The following is a 22,467-nucleotide window of genomic DNA, read 5'->3' on the forward strand; positions in this document are numbered from 1 at the left end:
ATACATTGAATTAAATGTGATTTATTTATTTTTTACTTACATTTCAACAGTGTAGGTCAATACTGTAGGCCAATTTTTTTTCCTCAGCCCTCAGCTAAAAGGACAACTTAAAAAATTCTGAGTTAAAAAAAAAGGTTTTCAGACTTATTGTATGTGCATTACTGTAACTATTTTTTTTTTCAAACTGATTTTTCAAGTCACAAATATTGTCAATAAAGCCTAATGAGATTTGAACCCATAACATTTCTTTAAATTATCCCGATCAGAAAAGCAATGCAGCAGTTTAAGAAAAGTCCAATGACGGCCCAGTAACTGCCACACACTCCCTCAGATGTGATATTTCACGTCAGGGAGACAAAGACTTATTTCTCCTAAATTTCACAGTGAATTGTAGATTAACAGATCACCAGAGTACAGTAATGTGGAACATAGATTGGATGGTTTCACTTATGCTTGTGACCTCAGACAGCAGATAATGAAAACCTTCGCCTCATTTCAGAATAACCTGAAGGCCTGTTGTGACCCTTTCTGTTTGAAACTGTTACTATAGAGACCTCACAACTGTTATTACTTGAAACCTAACCGAATGACTACAGTGCCCATGACAACACTGGCCCCGGTCCAATTAGTTAAGGCAATCCCAGAATGCATTGTGAAGAGCTTGGTGGAAAAAAAATGATCCTACCCAAATCAGAAAAATATAATTTGACATATCAAATAAATATATTTGCAATATTAAGAGAAAATGAATTACAGTGTATGACTGTATCACCATTGCCCTACACTTTAATGTAAAAAAATGGAGTATTTCGCCATAAGCTTGTTTGAGTGTGTTTTAGTAAAGCAAAGACGGGCCACAGGAGCTCTGCTGTGGGGTTGTGCCCGTGGCATAGTCTTTACTGTAAACTTACAGTAGCCTTGAGGCCAAAGCTGAGAGGAAACAGAGACTGTGAAGGGTTTAAAATAGAAGAAGAGAGACAAATCGATGGCTGGAGCTTCCTGATCCAACCCCACTGAACCTGAGCGAGTTACAGGAAGATCTCAAATCTCTCAGACTGAGAGAGGACACTGAAATAACAGCAGCAGAAGAAAAGATATACTTCTGATACTTCAAAAAGCTGCATGTAACAAAAACAAAGCATTCCAAAATAGGCTATGAATGACTGATTATGACTGACACATTTATATTGTGATTAATTTCAATACAATAAAAGCTATATGAAAATAGCACATTGTGTTCTTTCAATACATGTAAAGTTCTGCAAATACATGTAAAGTGTTACAAAAGACTTGTATATGACGAATAAGCACTGTTTTTCGAAATTTGTATCAAACTGTTCTTTTAAATTGTAATAATAGGTCCATTTCACATTATTTTATTTTATATCAAATAAATGCAGCTTTGCTTTCAAAAACATTAAAAGAATCTTTCAGACACCAAACATTTAGACAACCATTAATATAAGTTTAATACAGAATCAGTGACCGGTGGACACATATGACATCAATTTACAGAAACTCCTATGGACTATGCCAAGTGAATTGGAAGTCAATACCCAGTAATGGCAGTTTAAATTAAACGTGAAACAGTATCCATCAAGTTTTCAAAAGTTCTCTTCCTAAAGCTGTCTACTTATTCAAAACATTTGTATTCATCCCCCAAAAATAGATCGAACAGAGTGAAAAAGTGGAAATCGCTTAGGTTGCCTGCAGGCTTAAATGTGTTAACCATGGCAGTCATAATCTCATTTAACAGAGAATTAATCAATCAGCCCTACTTTCTGAAGATTCTAAGAAGGAAAAAAAAAAGATTTGTTGGAAACTCATCTAGGTAACATTCTGAAATGAAGCACAAGTGCAAACCTGTTACAACTTGACTGAATACCCATATCCTGACTGAATACCCATATTAGCTGTCTTATTTACTTTTAGGCAAACAGCAAAGCTTGGTCTAAGTCTGGTAGAACACAAAAGGTCATTGCACTTTAATGAGAGAGGGAACATTAGAAAGAAAGGGAGAGCAAGAGCTAAAAAGACGACAGACAGGGCTGAAATTAGGGGATGGGATGAGGCTCATGTGGGGGAGAAGAGGAAGATAAAAAGACAAAAAAAGCAATTAAAAGAAAAGAGCAAAAAAAGAGATTCAGGGCTCCACAGAGAGAGCGGGAGAGACAGAGAGAGAGAGAGAGGACGCTAGTAGAATAATTACAGAGCTGTAGATCAATAAGGTTCCCACAGTGAAGTGCTGATGTTTGAGAGGATAATGGATACCAGCTCGCTTCAAGCACATGCTGCTACTACACAAACCCCACAATCAGGGGCCCATCTGGGGCCAGAGCCCTGCTGGCCCTGGATCTCCAGCACAGAGCCCAGTCAATAGGGATTTTTCTTTTGGCTCTCTCTTCTTCCATTTCTGCTTGCCTTACCACCAGAAAGAATACATTTATAGATTTTTAATTAAACATTGTTTTTACCAATCCAAAATCTAATTTTTGATTTTAAATTTACAATGACAGCTGGGCATATTTGCTGAAAAAAAAATAGAAAGAAAGAAAGAAGGGAATAAAGAAAGAAAGAAAGAAAATTCACTCAGTGATTGCTAGTAAATTCCAGAAACAAAGAAATAGCAAGCAAGACACTGAATCAAATGTGAAATGAAGTAGAAAAACATTCTCCAATAATCTTTGTTTTATTTACAACTTTTTTTACATTGTATAAACTCACAGCAAAAATAGTGTGCAAAGGCATATTCACAATTTCAACAAAAGCTCCTCCATGTCCGCCAGCTAAATAATGTTATCTTGGAGGTATTATCTTGTTTTACATCAGCAGAATTCACTAAACAACCTTCAAAACCAAATGTTCAGCTTCACAAAGCACAAAAATAGTGGCACATGATCAACAGGATGAATGTAAGATCACTGGAACACAGTAACAGAAGGAGTAGAGCTCTGAAGCTCTTTCACACCAGCCCAGCCTTCCTCTGAAATATCAGTCTCACGACACTTTCCAGTCCCATCAAATTATTTAAATTCCATGCTGTTCATTTAGTCAAATAAACCTGCACAAATTGAAAATGACGGGAAGCAACCTTTATTCTGGTTCAACAGATTCTTCTAGACCACTGTGCTCCATTTGCATTTTCCCTTTAGCAATCCAGACATGCAGCATTACAATCAACATGAAACACTATTCACAACCCATTTTACTTTTGCAATATAAGCTAAATATAAGGCATGACTCGATTATCCACTGTGAAGTGGCTAAATGGTGAAAAGTGGGCGTTCTGTATCAGAACGGAGCCGGATCTGACTGAAGGACATAGATCCTTAAGGTTCAAGTTCACCGGTGAGAGCATCGTGATGTATCCCAGTGGTAATGTGTCTGAATAAATCTATCCTTATTTGCTAATATTGCTGTAAACTTTATGATTTCAGCGTAAACTATAGGAAAAGGAATAACAAAGAATATCAGAGGCAGAGCAAGTTAGTACGTTCTGATGAAAGATATGTTAAGAATGAAATATTTTACTGTTCAAATTGTTTTGTTTTTTGATCAGATAGTATATTAAATTCAGTTCACTCTTACTGCAGACGTTTATGCATGAAATTTCAGAGGACTGCTTGTTCAGTCAGAAAATTCTGGTTTCGAAATACTACAAGGAGAAGACAAAAAATGATTAAGTTGAAGGAGAAAAACACACCAACTTTCATAACTTTTCCACTCCGAATGCATAACTCATTTTGCATATCAGCAAAGGCCTGTTTCATGTGCCCATCAGTGGAAGAAACAGGCACTGAAAGAGTTTTATATGTGAATCACTGTGGTTAACGTGCACCTGTTATAAAAACAGTGTCGCAATTTGAACAAAAATTATACATGTCTGCATCTGGTGAACACCAGAGATGAAGAAAAGACGACTTAATAAGCCAAACAGGCTTTAATTGGCTAAAAGACCGAACATGAAGGCTGTGGATGTCAATGAAATCGAGATCCCACCATATGTCAAGATGAAGGAAAAAGAGCCGTCACAAGAGAGTGCAGAGAGATAGAGAGAGCGAGAGAGAGATGAGAAGTGTGAAGAAAGTGTAAAAGCGATAAAAGAGGAAAAAAAAAGATACAATTTCGTCGAAAAACCACCAGCATTTCCTTGAAGTCTTCCTACAGAAAGAGGAGCTCAAATATGAGCAGAGGTGAGCGAGCACCATCCACTAAACAAGACAAAATAATACAAACCAAAAATGAAAAAACAATACGCTTCGTTGTTTGTGAACCACCACTTATTCAACTTACTGAAACTTTCCTCGACACGCCTCGTGAGATAATCAGGACACAAAACACAATTGACAGGACGCCAAGACTTTATTGTTTTGGAGCATATTTACATTCCTTAGATCCTGAGGCCGAATGTGACTCAAGTGATGGCTGTTCCATTTAACTGGTGTTATGAAGAAATGTTTTTTTCAGCTAATAAAAAAAGAGAGTGATTAGAACATGAAAAGTGCCCAGATTTCAGCTGGAGTCTTGTCCTATTTACTCAGTTTCTGCAGCTCTGCTGCTATCTGTCCGACTCGACCCGTGGCTGTTTCTGTGTAGTCATCCTCATGGGACTGACTGACAGTTAAACTTAAGAGCTTCACACAGTTCAGGACCAAGAGAGTTACGGAGACACAGGGTGCGCTTGGTACCAATTCAAATCATTTTCAGCTTTAAAAGCATTCCCCTGAGAGAAGAGGAACGTATGCTGCTGTCAAGACAAGATCACAAGAAAATACTGTTAAATTCTAATGGATCTTCTAAAAAAAAAAAAAGTTATGCCTTATGCAAACAGGCTACTATCATTTAAATTCAAAACGTCCTCTTTCCCAATAATAACTTGTATTAACAATGTTTATGATTCTGTCATAGTGTTTAGTCCTTTTTGAAGCCTGAAAGCCCCATTCACGTGTTCCATGCAAAAGAAAGTTATACAAGTTTGGAAGAAAATAAAAGAATGAAAAATATGCTAAAAAAAATTTTTTTTTTAAATTGTTAATGAGTTTCTTCATCAGAAGAGAATTGGAAGAACATAGCATTGTGTGACTGGCTCACCAGTGGATCCTCTGCAGTGAATGGGTGGCACCAGAATGAGAGTCCAGCTGATAAAACACTGCAATAACTCACGACCAACTCACATGATTCCAGTCCATCAATTAACATCTTGTGAAGAGAAGAGTTGTGTGTTTATAACAGACACAGATTTTGATAGGAGAGGACGACAGGGATGGATGGACCTTTTTACTGAAGATAGTGCTACTATGGATTATGGACTGGTATTTTTGGCCAGTCGCGTTTTGGGGGTTACTTGCAATGTTTTTATCAGCTGTTTGAATTCTCATTCTGATGGTACCGATTCACTACAGAGGATCCATTGGCGAGCAAGTGATGTGCTGCTAAATTTCTCCAAATCTGTTCTGATCAATAAACATCTGGGACAGTCTAAGGGTGAGTACATTTTTTGAAGAACTATTTCTTAAAGTGTAATGGTTTGTTAAAAAAGACTAAATCCAGGGCAGGTATTTGGTTCGATCCATTGGTTGGTGACTGGTTTTTGAGATGTGGGCGTCACGCACTCCAAACCCCACTGCTCCACAAACCTGCATTCATTTTAAATAAAATAAATGATAGGGGAGGTCCTATATACAGTACATCACCAGAAAGAAGTCTGTCATTTGCAGTGCAAGACTGTGTTATATTTTGATTAAAAATTACAAATTAAAATTGATTTAAAATGATTGTATTTACATGCATTTGAAATATGCATTTACAAAATAGAGTTAATTTCCATTTAATGCCAACATTAATAAATGATGTGTGTGATTGGGTGGGGGGTGGGGTACAATCAAAGCAAAAAACCCATGAAGGCTAAAAAAAGAATGATGCCGGTAACATTTCCCCTTTCAAATCCCCTTTCAGGGCTCAATAGAGGAAAAGGAAGTGCTGTCAGAATTGTTTTTAAATCTGTTTTTCTGCATGTTATCCACTTTTTGCTTCCTTCCCTCTATCCTTCCGCTCCTTTCACTCCTGTCTTTTTCATGACAGCACTGAAGGAGAAGATCCTCTATTACTCATGGTTGACTGAATCAATGAAGTTGCTCTCGCTTCTGTTAGGTTAGTCGACTTACAACACATACGACTTTTCTTCTGTCTGTGGTTTATTCTGCTTACGTTACTTAAGTAAAGGTGAGTCAAGACCAGATTCTTGTGTAACCTACATAGATCAGTGCAAAGCTGACCTATATTTCAGAGCAGTGAAGAGGTGTGGTGTATGTTTACAGAGTAAGCACATACATTACTTTGATCTGGAATGTCAAAAGAACCAGTACTACAGTACCAAGTCAATTTGTTTCTATTTTCTAAAATATTAAAATAATAATAGAATTAGTCTTTATAAATATAGCTGCACGAATGATCCAATTATTAGATTATTGGATCACCCTCCACTGCAAATGCCACTAATATATTATTAATACTGAAGAGAAACTATTTAGACAATAAAAAATATTAAAGTGCTCACATTAATAAGCCAACTACTATCAAACACACATTTTTATTCAGCAAAAATGAGTTGAAGGGATCAAAAGGGATGGTAAAGACATTTATGATGTCTAATGTTGCCCATTTTCCAGACTGATAACAAGAAGACATGTTTCCTGAACACCACATCAGCATATTAGAATGATTTCTGAAGAATCATGTGACACTGAAGACTGGATTAACGGCTTATAAAAACTCAGCTTTAATATCACAACAATAAATTACATTATAAAATCTATTCAAAGAGAAAAGTGATTTTACATTGCAATAATATTTTAATAGATGCAGCCTTGGTGAGCATAAAAAAGGTTTTTTTATTTTATTTTATTTTTTTAAGAAACACAAACACACACCAAATCTCATACTTTTGAATGGTACTGTAAAAAATAAATCAAAAATCGTGTGAAGAATATCAAAGAAAGACTTGGATGGCTACATGCCATTGTTCTTCTAACTTAATTTATAGATTTTTGTATTGATATACAAATAATGGTTTATGCCATGTTTATGCAGTTTTACTACTATAACAGTCCTGCTTTGATGTTATTTGACAGAGTCACTGACTCCAGCGCTGACTTAATGTATCCCAAAGTCATTAACCTCTTACAAAACCCTACTTGGAGGCATGGTAGATGTAGACGGGCTTTATTAAGAAGTGCAAAAGTATTGACTCCCTGTTTTCCAAAAGGAAGTGAGGATGATGTAATGGTTTCATCATCCAGAGCAGCAGGGAGGGTATTTCTTACATCAATAGAGAGTAAATCAGTCCTCGGTGGGGATTTTAATTTAGACTCTGGATGTGCCTGAAGCTAAATTTCCAGAGAAGGAAATGATAATTGACCACAAGACACTACTAAAAAAAGAAAACACATTGTTCATCCAATCACAACAGAACATTATTTCAAAACATCGGACAAGATTTTAAAACAATTAAGTAATTCCCATTTTCAAAAAGCATAAACCATTAAATCTGAAAAATCCTCTGTAAACCTGTGGATTTTGCGGCCTAGTGACACATCAAGAGAGAGCAAACTCAAGATCAAGCTATGCTTGGAAACATCTCATTTAGTAGATTGCTTCTGGACTTCCCCAGACAGCATGAATGACATCTGAGCATTTTTCCCCATGTTTCTAAAAAACCACACGCCGCAGTGACAGAAATGGGAACTGAGATTCCTTAACCAACCGAAATCTACAGACGAGCGAGTGTGTAAAACCTGAAGCAACAAATGCATGCAAACCAACAGGTTTTTTTTTCTTTTTTTAATAAAACATGATGTGGTTAAAAACGGAAAATAAATTACTTCCAATCAGATTCTGCCACAATCAACAGGGGATTTTTACACTTGCTCACAACATTTTTAGTGATCAGATTAGCATCGTGAAAAGCCCAAGTGTGAATGACCTCCAATACTCGTTTCAAAATCTAATGAGGAACAGTAGATCAGCTGAGACATGTTTATGTGACTGTATGTGGAAACCCAATCAGATAGGAATCCAATCGATCAAGACACATGATGTAAACTCTTCTCATGCGCACATTCCCAACCATTAATAGGTCTATTAACAGAATTAACTGTGACACTCTTTGCAAGAACCAGTGCTGAGAAATGCTAATGTCATTCCATGTCAAATCAACCAATTTTTTCTGAAGATAGATAAACATGCATAGTGATGAAAGCCAAAATATTAAATGTCAAAGATGTACATCAACAGAGTAATTCACTATCTTGTAGACGGTGGTTAAAATGGAAATTTATTTCACCTTTCGAGTCATTTTTACGCCCCTGTAATTTGGCTCCAAATTTCAGGTGAAAAAAGCTGTTTTAATTACAGTTTTACAGTTAATGTACATCCATGACATTTAATATTCAGAAAAAATATTAAAAAATCTGAGCCGGGTACCTCTAGTTGAGTTGACACGGAATGACCCTATAAAAAGCAGAACTGCTAAATGTTATCATATATCTAGCAGCATTTCTCAGTTTTGCCTGCTCTATTTTATGTGTTATAATGCTTCCACTGACTCAAAAAACCACAGAGGTGTGCGAGGAGCGACTAACACGCTCAGACAAGCACACTGTAAATTACAGAACATGATGTTGAAACCACGCTCCTCAAGAGCATCAACCTTCTACAACCTTCTACTCTCTCTCTCCCTCTTGCATCCTATTTGTATTGCATTTACTGATTTTCTTTCTAAATGATTTGTGGTTTAACATCCATTTACTTTTCATCTGCTGGTCCCTCTTGGAAACTGGTCTAACAGTACTTCACATCTGACTGTTCCTCCTATTTTGTCAAAGTTGTGTATAAAAAATTTAAAAAAGGTTCTTAATTTAGCATCTAACTAACTTTGAGTGGATTTTGCCTAAATGTTGTGTATCTAATTCAACAGTTCTGAGTACAGCTCATTTGCATTATTTGATATTAACACAGAATTATATCGCCCATCAAATTTTCCAGATGTTAGCAAAGATTTGCAGATCAGTTTTGTATCTGAACAGTGCACTTGTTGTTGACAAAAAGAGAGAAAGAGAGAGAGAGAGAGAAATAGAAGTAAACATCCCAAAAAGAGAAAGAGTACAGCATATGACTGTGCTGACATTATAAAAGTGTTTCTGGCACACATCTCCCCAACAAAACAACCAGCAACAACTGAACATTGGTATGGATAGCTGCAGGGCCACAGGTTGTGACATAATCAAAAACAGACAGGAGAGGATTAAAGAGCAGATACCATTTCAACGCCTGCGGCATCCTCACTGCTCTATTCACAGTGCAGACGTGCATAGTTCAGACTGGAAAAAAGGCCTCCTGAAGTTATTCCCAAAGGAATAAGTCACAAGATGTGCATTATTTTCTTTGTGCACCTGAACTTTGTGAAGTTTCCCAAAAAGGAAAGTAATCTGGGACATATAGCCAGATTTTCTCACCGCACATACTCTGTATGCTAAGTATGCACCTACGCCTTGATTTGTTTTTGTACTAATAAAGTTTAGAGATAACTCTAGTTTAAACAAGTATGAAAACGTCTCCTTTTTTTATGGATAACTGCTTCTGTGAAGAAATAGAGCAGACACGGGACCTGAGTTCACGCACACGACCAAATGGAGTATACTTTGAAAGGCTATGCGTTTGACTGTAGACAAAGTTATTCCAGTGACATTGTTCCCCTGTGTTGTTATCATTATGCATCTTATTTTAACATGAATGTGCAGAGATTTTGGTCTCAGCGGCTTCCTGTGATTTTAGCTGTACAAAATCAAATATTAATTTGAATTTATTGTTATCACTTTTTTTATTCTTCTATCTTACCTTAAGTGGCTAATGAATCAGAAGCCTCATACATTCACAGAAAATAGCTAAGAAAAAATGTGGACTCATGCTATTTTCTTAGAATTGAAGCAATCTTTTAAAACTTTATGGATAAAGTTATCATTCTTGGCGCGAACAGCTTTTCCAGAAGACTATAGCTTGGAAACTATTATAACTTTGAGACATTAATTGCACACTTCACCTTTAAGAAAATGAACTCCTTTCTTAAAAATCTAATGAGCACCAACCACAATGATGATTCATCTTTCACATTTAATTTATCTGATGTGTGTATGTGTGTCTGTGTGTGTGTCCTAAATGTCATGAGGTCCCTGCAAGGCAGAAAGTTAGATTTCTGAGCTCTAAACCGCACGGCTACATTTACAGCGTCTTCTTATTGAGAAATACCATCTTCCTTAAGGCACAGCAACAATAGTCACAGCACACCAGGGCTACTGGACAACCTCCTGTGCCGGCAGGACCAGAGGCGAACAACCCCGTCTATAGAGCTCTGACACCCAATCCTTTCCCCAAAGAACCTGGCAATACATTAAAAGATGCACACAATCCCATGTCATTAGAATTCATTTCATCTCTTCATTTTCAATTGAAAACGCACGCCGCTTTTATTTGACGCTGAGTGCTGAAATAAATATGACAGAGGTGAAGCATAATACCAGTGGTGTACCACAGCCCCACGGCGAAGCATTAGCAGAATCAGCAGCATGTTGTGAATCATCTCTTTTCAGTGTCTACTTGGGTCTTTCCTCAATATGGACCAGCTTCAAGCCAGTTTGCCCATATGGATAAACTTTTATAACTTTTATAGTGGCACCAATCAATAGTTCATTCAGAATCAATGTACTGTTAACAGAGTTAGCTATTAGCAAGAAGCTAGTTAACGCTCAATTGAGGCTTTGATTTGTTTTCATCATTACATGATACAGAGAGCTGAGCGATATTAACTTGAGGAAGTCATCTGAGTCGAGTTAGTGGTTACCTCAAATTACCGAATTATGCTGAACCTTCTGACAGCATCTAACAGCGAGCCGAGGGCTCTCCTAAATCATTCAGTATGTGCTTCATTCATATACTAGACTACGACATTTGGCAAAACTTGTCGTAGGGAGAGGCCCGAGCTGTGCCAACACGTATCGGCCCAGGAGCCAACCATCACATTATGATGAGGATACGAGACTCTGAACAAACACTCTCACAATCCTCCGCTTGCCAAGCCTCCGGGGAAATCTGGATTGCACATAAAGGAATGGCAGAAGAAATCCAAGACTAAATGAGAATGAGAGAGGAAATGACGGGAAAGATCTAAAAAGGGGTTAACAGTGGTAAAACTGACCATCAGTGAGCCAAACCCAACCATATGCTTTCCTTTAGACACTCCATACATACATGAATAAAGTTCTCTTCGGTGGGACCAGTTCATCTGATTAATGTTATTTTGTCTGGGCAGGGCTGGCTCATACTGGGCAGTGTAGCAAGTGCCATGACTGGAGAAGATCAATTTGACATGTGGCTGATCCGTTTGGAAGAATGATGTGGTCAGCTCTGAAAGCGGCTCATTAATTGGTGGGTCAATAAGTGGCCACGATGAAGAAATGGAAAATTAAAAAAAAATCTTATTTAAAACATGTCTCAAGTTCTTAGAAATGTACTCTTTGTATTCATGTTTCATATGGTTTTGAAAAACATAAATACTATTTTCAAGAAGCGTTTCAACATAATGACTCTAAATGGAACGACTTAAACGGAACATTTTCCATACTGTCTGAAAGTATGTGAGTGTAAACACCATATTTTTAAATATACAACTTTTTTAACAAATATCATGCACCATTATTAATGCACCTAAGAGCTAGAGACCTACAATTTTTGTGGGGGGGTCGCAAATGACATTTAACTGTCTTGTCATAAAAATGTAAATTATCTGATATTATAGCTAACATACTGACCTTGATATATAGTTTTTTTTTTTTTTATTATTTATTTTTTTGGAGGGGGTGGGGGGGTTCGTTCACACTGGTTGTACTATTTTTTTTTTTTTTTGCATTGGTTGCATCAAATGATTTGGTGGACATAAGTTTTTCAGACATTAATAAGCAGATTTGCTCAAATATATTCTATAAAATCATAAGTTTATGCCAAACTACTATAAATGAATTTCTTCTTCATTATGACATCAGGATAATAACTAAATATAAAGGGACAGCCCAACCAATGACTATCTTTTATAATTTAGTCACTCCAAATCCAAAAGACTTTGGTTAATATTTGAAACACAAATACAGTTTTTCTAATGAAACCTTGAGATGTTTCTGTCCCTCCATTAAGTCTGGGTAACCAAAATTCATAAAGGTGTAAACTGAATATGAATTGAGCAGTTTAATCCAAATCTTGTGAAGAGATACAGGTACTTTATATAATGAACCGTTTGAATTTTGTCTTTTATTAACTTTATATAAACACTGAGTAATACACGTACATAGGCATAAAATGTGTGATGCCCAAGAATAGATGAGGTTTGTTTTAGAGTGTGATGCACACACAAGCATCCATGCTTACCATATGTGCTCTGTGTATGTGTGCTTAATCTAGTTTTGGTTACTTAGACCTCCAATGGAGGGACAGAAACCTCTAAGGTTTCATTAAATATCCCAATTATCTGCTCAGTCCTTATATATTGTCATTTTACATTTTCTTAAATTCAACACACAGTCATAAAACTATTATTATACTAAAGTAGTACTGTTATTTAAAGATATATAGGCTACATCTCTCTCTCTCTCTCTCTCTCTCTGTGTGTGTGTGTGTGTGTGTGTGTATGTATATATATATATATATATATATATATATATACATGTGCTTTCTGCATTATGATATTGGGACAGTTGTTTAACCCTGACATTTTTAATATGCTAAAAGAGGTGCAATCCAAGAAAAAAAAATAGCATCAGGTCACTTGTCCACTAATAAGGACATGTGGCTGATCCATTCATTGTGAATGATCCTGAGGTCTATCTGAAAACATCACATTTATTGAGAAGTCTCTGGCGTCACTCTTGTCAAAACTTAAGAGGTCACATAATCAAAAAGCAAGTAGAGGGGATCAAGTCATATGCAGGACCCTATTTTAAGAGAAGGGTGCTACTGAGCCCTGGCCCTAATGCCTGTCCTTAAATGCCCCTGCCAATAGCACAAAGGAGGGGTATTCTGGAAGAGGGACAGGGAGGGCAACTCTGGTTTGGTTGTTAGGTTGGGCCGAGTCGGGTCGCCTCGGGCAAGGCACATATGGCTGAGCTCAGAACGCCAGCTTTTTCTTTGACATGGGGATATTTTAATGACAGGGAAAGAGTCAAAGAAAACTTTCTCCCTCTCTCTCATTCAGACCACTTCCAACATTAAGCAGAGCCCATAGAATCTCCATATGGGACTTTCTGGAGAGCCTTTTCGCAGCTGGTCATTCGCCTAAAACAAACATTCAAGCTCATGCATGCACACACACTCAATGTGTACACTTTTAGTTCAACTTAAGAGAAAAAAAGAAAAAAAAACCTACATCCCCTTAAATGTCTGACAGAGATGGCCTCGTTTGCCTCATGCTTCAACCAGTGCTAAACCACACAAAGGGGAAGAAAAGAAAAAGACACTGACGCCCTGTCAGTATTGGGTCACAATGTATTCCCACCTTCTTCGAGGTTCTCTCACTGGCGATTGTATGATGGCGTTCACGCACAGGATGTGAGCTTGTGCAATGAGTCCCAGAACTAACTGAAAAAAGATCACAGACCTTACTCATCACTTAGTGAAAGCTTTTCAGCCAACGTAACTTCAAGTACACTAACTGCAGGGGCCTAAAACTCCAGAACAACCTGAGGTTAAGTGTCTATGCCCAAGGAATATTTACAGTGCAGGAAAACAAAGAGCTTTCCAGTTTAGTCTAACCCTAACCTGGGACTGAACAGGTGACCTTTGTGTTTTCACTTGTGTTTCTTAATCACTAGAAGTACAGTTTCCCCTTTAAAAACATGGAAGTATCTAAAATGACAGTTCTTTTTCATATAATATAACTAGTTTTGATTCTGTTAAACAGCAAGTGAACAGGATAGTGCAGTAAGGGGAAATATAAGATTTGGGACCTAACACATAAAAATAGAAATAGATCTGCTTCTTGCACTGAGATACTAACCTAAATCTATTTTCTTATGATGTGATTTTATGAAACTGTGTGTCATGTAAGCAACCAAATAAACTGATGGTTCATCCAAAAATAAAACTTTTGTCGTCATTTACTCACCTACATTGCTCTTCCAAACCTGGATGAGTTTCTTCTCTTCTATGAACACAAAAGAAGATATTTTTAAGAATGCTGTAAACCAAACAACTGCTGGTAGCCATTGACTTCCACTGTATTTTTTGGAAATATGGTATATATGGTATAAATATGGAAGTCAATGGCTACCAGCAACTATTTGTTAACCCACATTCTTCAAAATATCTTCTTTTGTGTCCAACAGAAGAAAGAAACTCATCCAGGTTTGCAACAACATAATGGTGAGTAAATGATGACAATTTTCGTTTTTGGATGAACCATCTCTTTAATGTCATCATTGTAATAATCAATAAAACTAAGTATGTGTCAAAATAAAACTTCTACCCTACCATTAAAAGTTTTTTTTAAATGAAATATAATATCTTTATGTAAACCATACTACGTTTTTTGTTCGACTGATTGTTTTGTTTTCAGGATTCAGGATACAATTTCAAAGAACAGCATTTATTACGAATATAAATTAGGATTAACATGATTATAAATGTCTTTTTGTGACTTTAGATCAATTAAATACATCCTTGCTGAATAAAAGCATCAATCAATCCAAACCTTATGTACATAGTAATGTACAAAATAATTTACATAGACTTTGAAAAGCCATACAGTCACACAGTCCACATTAAAACCTCTTAGTGACAGCGATCTTGTGACCTCCAGTTATAAAGTCATTGTGATAATCAACACATTACACATTCGTTTTGTTTGCTTTTAAAAACTACCCCTCGTGGATCCAGTAAAGCACCAATGATGTGACTGCTGATCTGTAGGGTGATCAACACAATCGTTGTTTCCACAGACAGATGCCAGGGGGGGGGGGGAAACTCTAAAAACCTTACACGACCTTAAGCTCACTTGCGATCTGTAGCTGGGCAAGAGGTTACAAGGTCTAATACACAGGAAGGTGGTGATGTGCTGCCTACACATGTCAGCTATAACTCACAGTCTGGTTTCTCTATGCGTGGTTGTATCAACAGAGGAAACGTACACATTCAGGGCTACTCTTTGTTCCTCTTTCAGCTTTCTAGCTCTCTCTTTCCTTCATTCAAGTCCAGATTTAACTTAAGGAACTCTTGAAGGGGACAATCCCACCAAAGTCAAGTACATCCATCCTTCCTCTCTGTCCTCAAACAAATAAAACCGTAAAGTTCATATAAAAAAAGATAAAGATTTTATATAGAAAGAGACATTTTTCTGACATCTTTTTCTTTATACGTCACTAAATTATTTTGCAGGGAAGGATGCACCGACATTATGTTGTCATGCTGATAATGACATCCAATAATCTTCCTTTTGTCTTTTTTAACTGAAGTGGCTACAAATTCATTAATTTGACAAAATAGCTCAGAGGCTCAAGTTTACAATGCATAGCAATCGGACCACTTACTGATTTTCCTTTTAATTAGAAATTATTAGTAATAAATAGTGATATATAAGCAAAAAAAATTAGTAATAGAGGACAACAAAACAGTGCAATGGTCACACATAACACAGGACCTCAACTACGCAGTACTAACAGACCAAGGTGGAAAAAAAACAATGAGACACTTTGAAATGGCCCAGCAGCTGAATCATATGTAGAGCCAACAAATAAAACATTTTAAGTAGCACAGACAAAATCAGAAAAAAAAGCATCCTCTGTGAACTGCCTTTGCTTCATTTTTGCTTGTTTAATGACAATTAAACAGGAAACGGTATGTCTTCGCTTTACAGCAGATGGCCTCAATTAAGTCAAACCACAGCACAACACGGTGTGTAGATCTTAAAATAATCCTCATAAATTACATGATTTAGGCTTAGGTTTATGTGCACATAAATACAAACATAAAAATCACTACCTGTGTCAATGACACACACACACACACACAAAAAGTTTTTTTTTCCCAATTATGTGCAAATACCTTTGGCCACTGATAGATCATCCATTATTTATTACAGTGCTTAAATGACTCATGTATTGAGAAATCAACTTTTACTTGAGCTTTTGATATATAACAGCTCATCGTACTAAACGGTTAAATTTCCAGTATGTTTAGGCTCTTTAGTCACACTAGTATTTATAATGCTATAATCGAATTATTGTTGTTATGCATGAATTTTCGAACGTACTGATTTACAGGAAATGCAGAAATAAATAGTAAAGCACTTTATAAGAAGTTATAATTTATATAGCCACCGGTCATAATAAAGCAAAAACATTTTTTTTTAGAAACTCTTCTGTGACTAAAGAGCTTATATTCCGGTGGATTAACCATTACAGAAACATAAAAAATGATTTTGGTAATGACAAATACTGTTAGTTTAAAGCAGCTGTGGCACAAACCATACATTGGGGGGACGTGGTCTAATAAATTTAAGCACTGCATATTCATGTATTTGTTCATCAATATCTGGACGTACTGAAGCATAACAAAAATGATGAGACCAGGTTGTTGATAGAATATTTCTAACAAACAAGAAATTGTCTCAAAGCACCAAATTAGAATGATTATGACCTATTGACCATTGCGTGATTTCGCTGTCAAGCACAGGTTGTGTTTCTAAAGAAAGGACTACTCATGCAAGGTCATCCAGACCTTGCTGGGCCATTCCTGCATTCGACTTCCCAAGTGCCAGTCACGTCAAATGTCTCTTGTCATTCACCTCAGATCCCTGAGGAACAGCGCTTAGCGGTCTAATAGATGTCCTTGTCCTGGAGAGATGCTGGCCAGGCTGTGCTCCACAGACTCTCTAAGCAGGAGTAGTGTCCTTCTGACCAAAAGAAATCCACACAGAAATTGGATGACATTAAGGCTTTTTTTTTTAATGGAGGATCAAGATATGCACACACTCTGGTAATAAGTAGCTAAATATTAGGAGTTCACGCATGTTTTGGCAGATAACAATTATTGGTGTAAGTTTTTTTTGTTCGTTTTTTAAAGAAATTAATACTTTACACATTAAACTGAACAGAAGTTTTGCATTGTTACAAAAACAATTCTATTTGAAATAAATGTTGGTTCTTTAAACTTTCTATTCATCACAGAGTCCTTAAAAAATGTAACATGGTTTCCACAAAAATACCAAGCACCAGAAGTGTTTTTAACTGATAACAACAACAAATGTTTTTGTGCAACAAATCATATTAGAATGATTTCTGAAGACTGGAGAAACGGCTGCTAAAAATTCAGCTTTGTAATCACTTTGTAATCACAGCAAAAATATATATTTCTTTTAAATATGAAAGTCGTGACATTTGCCAAGTATGGTTACCCACAGCTGCCCCAATATATAAAACATATATAAAAATATATAAAACACAGTTCAGTAAAGTGTAATATTTCACAATATTACTGCAGCCTCGGTAAGAATAAAATGACTTCTTTAAAAAAACAACATTTTCTGAATGTAATATAGGCTGATATCAAATCACTGTTTTTGAATTGTTTGTGTGTTATATGTATGTTTTAAGATGCTGGGGTATATTTTTAGCAATAGACAAAAAAAACATTATATGGGTCAAAATGTTCGATTTTTCTTTTATGCCAAAAATCATTAGATATCAAGTAAAGATCAAGTTCCTACCATAAACATATCCCAACCTAATTTTTGATTAGCAATATGCATTGTTAAGAATTAGTTTGGATGACTTCAAAGGTGATTTTCTCTGTATTTTGATTTATTTGCACCCTCAGAATCCAGATTTTCAAATGGTTGTATATCGGCCAAACATTGTCTGATCCAAATAAACCATACATCAATGGAAAGCTTATTTATGTATAAATCTCAATAAAAAACTGACACTTAAAGACTGGATTTGTGGTCCAGGGTCACATATTTAAATAACAAAAATTCATTCAAATAAAACAATTTCTCACACCAGATACATTTCAAACCCCCGGTTTAATTCATTTATTCCTGTTACGGGGGGGGCTACATGTTCCAACTTCCAACACATTCAAGAAGTCTGAAATGTATCAAAAAAAGTCACTGTCACTGTGCTCAATTACAGGGCACACTCTTAAAAACAGCTGGACCACGGGAGAATAAACACTGTCAATCAGTCACTCCACAGCGCTGAGGTCCTTCCCCAAGCCAAAACAAACTGTTCATCCACAAGGGGCCATTTTCCTGTCTCTGACAATCAAAGCTTTTTTTTCTGTCTAGTTTTGTTTCTTTTTCATACAGAGGTTCACGAGGCCCCCGACACATTCAAGCATACCATACTGAAGATAAATACGAAGGTTTTCTGGACAAATACATAATCATCACAACTTTCAGGAAATATGGGTAAATTTAGTCCGAAATCAAATACGAAACAGACAAAGCGATCACTTCCATGTTTTCTGAATGAAACATCCTGGATGTTTTTCACACAAAAAAAAAGAGAGAGAGAGAGAGAGAGAGAGAGAGAGAGAGAGAGAGCGAGAGAGAGGGAAAACTGCTGACAGTGAAGAAAGCAAAGTTCCCTTGGCTATGCTGTAATCACAACCAACCGGCCAGTGCAAGAATGAGGAAATTCAAGAATAAAAGGGCACCACAAACACCATTGCACACTCTGACTCTCTTTACCTCATACATAATCTATGCCAAGTCAAACACAATGGGGGACTGGGTTTTTTATTTTTACCCAGTTTTTCATAAAACCACAGCAGCAATTACTTGGCTTTGTATGATAATGCCATTTTGATCCCTAAAGACAAAACTAAGACCATTTAAAACATTCCAAGCTCACACAAGTAAATAACATTTCTTGTTCTCCTCCTCTTCATTGCCAGTGAAATCAAAACCCATTCTGGCAAGGAGATAAGCTCCTTACGAACAATATATCCACAAGGCAACTGACCAGTCAATCAAGAAAGAATGTTTCCAATGGTTGAAACAATTCTGAAGTTTGATTTAGACTGACGGCGAATGTTTTTCCACAATCATCAGACGGCATATTACGGTTACTGAATGCAACACATGGCAAAGGACCAGAACTGATGCTGGAGCCATGCAGACTCTGAGCCAAGCTAAATGCCTTCAAAATGTGCCATTTCATCCTCTAAGCTCCTGGTGTGACCGCTGAGGAAAGCCCCAACAGTCTTAGCCACCTCAAATGACCGCATTTCAAATCAACATCGTGCTTTGATGACATGTTTTAGCAAACAGATATGAGAACACGTGAAATATAAATTAGCTGTTGTCACAGATAAAACTCAAACACGAAAATGATGCAACAGGCAAGTTTATTACACTACCCAGAGAACTTCCTTTTTTCTTCCTTTATACATCCGGCCTCAACCAACCAACAATTTAAGGTTAGATTTAGACCCCAATAATGATGGCAACTCTGCATGAAGGTGAGAAAAACAGGCACCATCCAGCCTAGGTAGAAACTACAACTACAAGCCTCTCTTTATTGGCTTACCTTTGCTCAAGTACAAGGCAGGATGCAAGATCAGCAGGATGAGACCGTATTCATGCTCTCTTTTATGCTAACACACCATCTCGTTTCTCCTCAGACAGCTCACCGAATGTCCCTCAACTCGAGCTTCTGACTCCTATGCTGAGCATTGCAAAGCGTCTTGTCTGCATAATGGTTTTAATGCAGGAGAGACGCCCCGGGGAACAGTTCTTTCACACACACAGGCCTACCTGTTTATCAAGGCACACACCTTTCATTGTCCCGAGCGGACAGACTTTATTGTGTCATTATACACAACTGAAAAGGGCTTCAATCCAAGTCTACATCGCATATGCTTTAAAGAGAGAAAAAATTTTTTACAAAAAAGAACAGATGGAGAAATTGGTCTGTGTAATGTTAAATAAAATCTCCTTCCCCTGGAGCAGGATACGGGCTGCGTTGTGCTGGAGGTGATTCATGCTTTCACCATTCAAGGTGATGCTGGGATTGTTTTTCCTCCACACGCTAGAGATCTTTCTTAAACCAAAGAATGGAGTTGTTTTGTATGAGCACCACAGTACACCACGGTGACCTTTCCAAAAGCTATATATATAGCAAGTTTAAGAATGGCATTCCTCCTTAGTAAAAAAACAATCAAAGTCCAATTCTATGAAAACTGTTTGAAGAAGATAGACTAAGGCCATGTTAGTACCAGGTGTTAACAGGGATTTAGAAGGATCACTCATGCTTCACACTGAACGAGCACCAGTCTCACATGAGAAGCCCAAGCTTTATCAGGTCAAACAAGGAGCACCTCACAAAAGGCTGTGCAGTGAACTGTAAAAGGCCAGCCACACTTTAATTTCAGCAGCCACTGGCATGATGTCTCCCTCACACATGCTAACAATCATGCCATCTGTAATATCATTGGTGGACATCAGCTGGACAGGTGGTCAGTCAACCAGTCGTTGGCTTCCTTGTCAAAACGGCTATGGTCCAGGTCCGCTGGAAAGCCCCGAAATAAACAGTCTGCCACGACCAACACCCTTCGCCATAAAAAAAAAAGGAAGAGAAAAAAAAATCCCAGCCAGGGGATGTCTGTCACCTAGTTGGCTGTGTACAAAGATTACAAAAGGTACCAGAGACACTGTCTACATAAGTATAAATTTCATCATGAAAATAAATATTAATGTACACTAAATGCAACAGTTTTCAAAAAAGTTTCCCAAAAGACGAAAACGTTTTAATAATCATTCTAGTTCTATGAAAACAGGGAAATCCAAGTGGAACAATATAAGTGAAGTCACTTTTAGAAACCTCTTTCCATCTGAAGAACCATAAAAACTTTGACAGCTAATCTGAACCCACAAAGCTTTAAAGAGCTGGAGAATTTAGTGGCAGGTGATAAAACTGCAGCATACACTTACAATAAACAGAACCTTATTTCCATCGCCTTGGATGCTAAAATAGTTATTGTTACAGTTATCAATACTGGTGAGACCGGGATAGAAGAAAACAGTCTGCACCTGCGGTATTACCAAAATAAATAAATAATTAAATTATTAATTAATAATAATACATCAATTATTTCTAGAGTTGACTCTTAAGACAGTTCTTTTAATGAATCGTTCAAAGACTCAGCAGTTACCAAAGTGAATCAGTCTAACGAATCATTTACTCAATCAGTCAAGCACTGACTGAACTACGTTGAGTGACGTACATCTCGAAATGAAATAACTTGAGGTTTGTGAAAATTATAGGCTTTATTCCTTGTTCATAAGTCGACGCACAGTTAAATATTTGCAAAAACATGTAAGTGAATTATATAAATAAACGTTTTGGATGAATATATTATTATTCTATTTAATCATTTAAGAGTGGACGCTACAGCCACGCTGTTCAGTAAGAAACACTGCCATATTCACACATTATTCAGTGTTGCCCAAGAGTGACACAAGCAAAACACTGCCATGCGAGGAATTCATTCGCAAAAGACTACGATTCCTAAACGTTTCCATGTTTCTGTTTCCAGTCGGCGAGCTATAATGTCCTTAGTTGCACTTGCCATTAAATAATCATTCGTCTGCACCGAGTGAACGAAAGCAGAGACAGCGGCTCTGTTTGGTAAACAACACTTCACAATCGAGCACATTTCCCTGCAGACAATCAATAAAACCCATCAGACCACCGACACAGCAACAAAAGCACACATTCAGGTAGGAGGTGTTTCCCACCCCAATCCCAAACGAAACCAAACCTGAAACAAAGCCACTGTACCTTTACTCAACCCATACAATGTGCCTCTACACCATGACTACTGGGGACAATCCGTTCATAGGGGGTTTCCCTATACAGCGATGTTGTTTATTTATTTTTTATTTTTTTGTTAAAAATCCCAATTATATTTCTGATATTGTGTGGTTAAAAAGTCAATACAAAACGGTTTGGCTGGCCCTCAACTCCTCATGCACGCGAGCCGCGATGGGCTCAGTGGCTCAATGCAACAACACGCGCACTACACTCAAAATATAAAAACACACACTCCGCGTGCTCTTATGAAGAGGCTGAGCACAGAAATGCACAGTATACAGTCAGCACACGTGCGTAACGGAAAAGAAACCCGCCATCTTTTCATTTAACCCGTTAATTTGCGAGAAAGTGTTTAAGAGCCGCTGAACTCCTGCAGCAGTCCTGAATCTCAGACTTACCCTGTCACAACAGGCGCCATCTTCCACAAACTCTCACCAAAACTCCAAGACTCGCGAGATCCTCTCTCCCAGACCCTACCAGCCGCCGAGACAACAGAAGCAGACTGGAGACCGAAGGAGTGAGGGAGAGAGAGAAAGGGGGCGGGTGACGAGGA

The 22,467-nt window shown here is 37.3% G+C and overlaps 1 protein-coding gene across 1 annotated transcript in view; it reads right to left on the reverse strand.

The window, feature by feature from the left end:
• LOC132109280 (recombining binding protein suppressor of hairless) overlaps nt 1–22,467 on the reverse strand; it is a 45,522-nt gene extending 23,055 nt beyond the window's left edge. Inside the window, exon 1 of the mRNA XM_059515302.1 lies at nt 22,313–22,467. Coding sequence (XP_059371285.1) covers nt 22,313–22,332 — 20 coding nt within the window. The 5' untranslated portion in view covers nt 22,333–22,467. The remainder of the gene's footprint in view (nt 1–22,312) is intronic.

The sequence above is a fragment of the Carassius carassius genome, chromosome 2 (genome assembly GCF_963082965.1).
Source record: "Carassius carassius chromosome 2, fCarCar2.1, whole genome shotgun sequence".
Classification (NCBI taxonomy): Eukaryota; Metazoa; Chordata; class Actinopteri; order Cypriniformes; family Cyprinidae; genus Carassius; species Carassius carassius.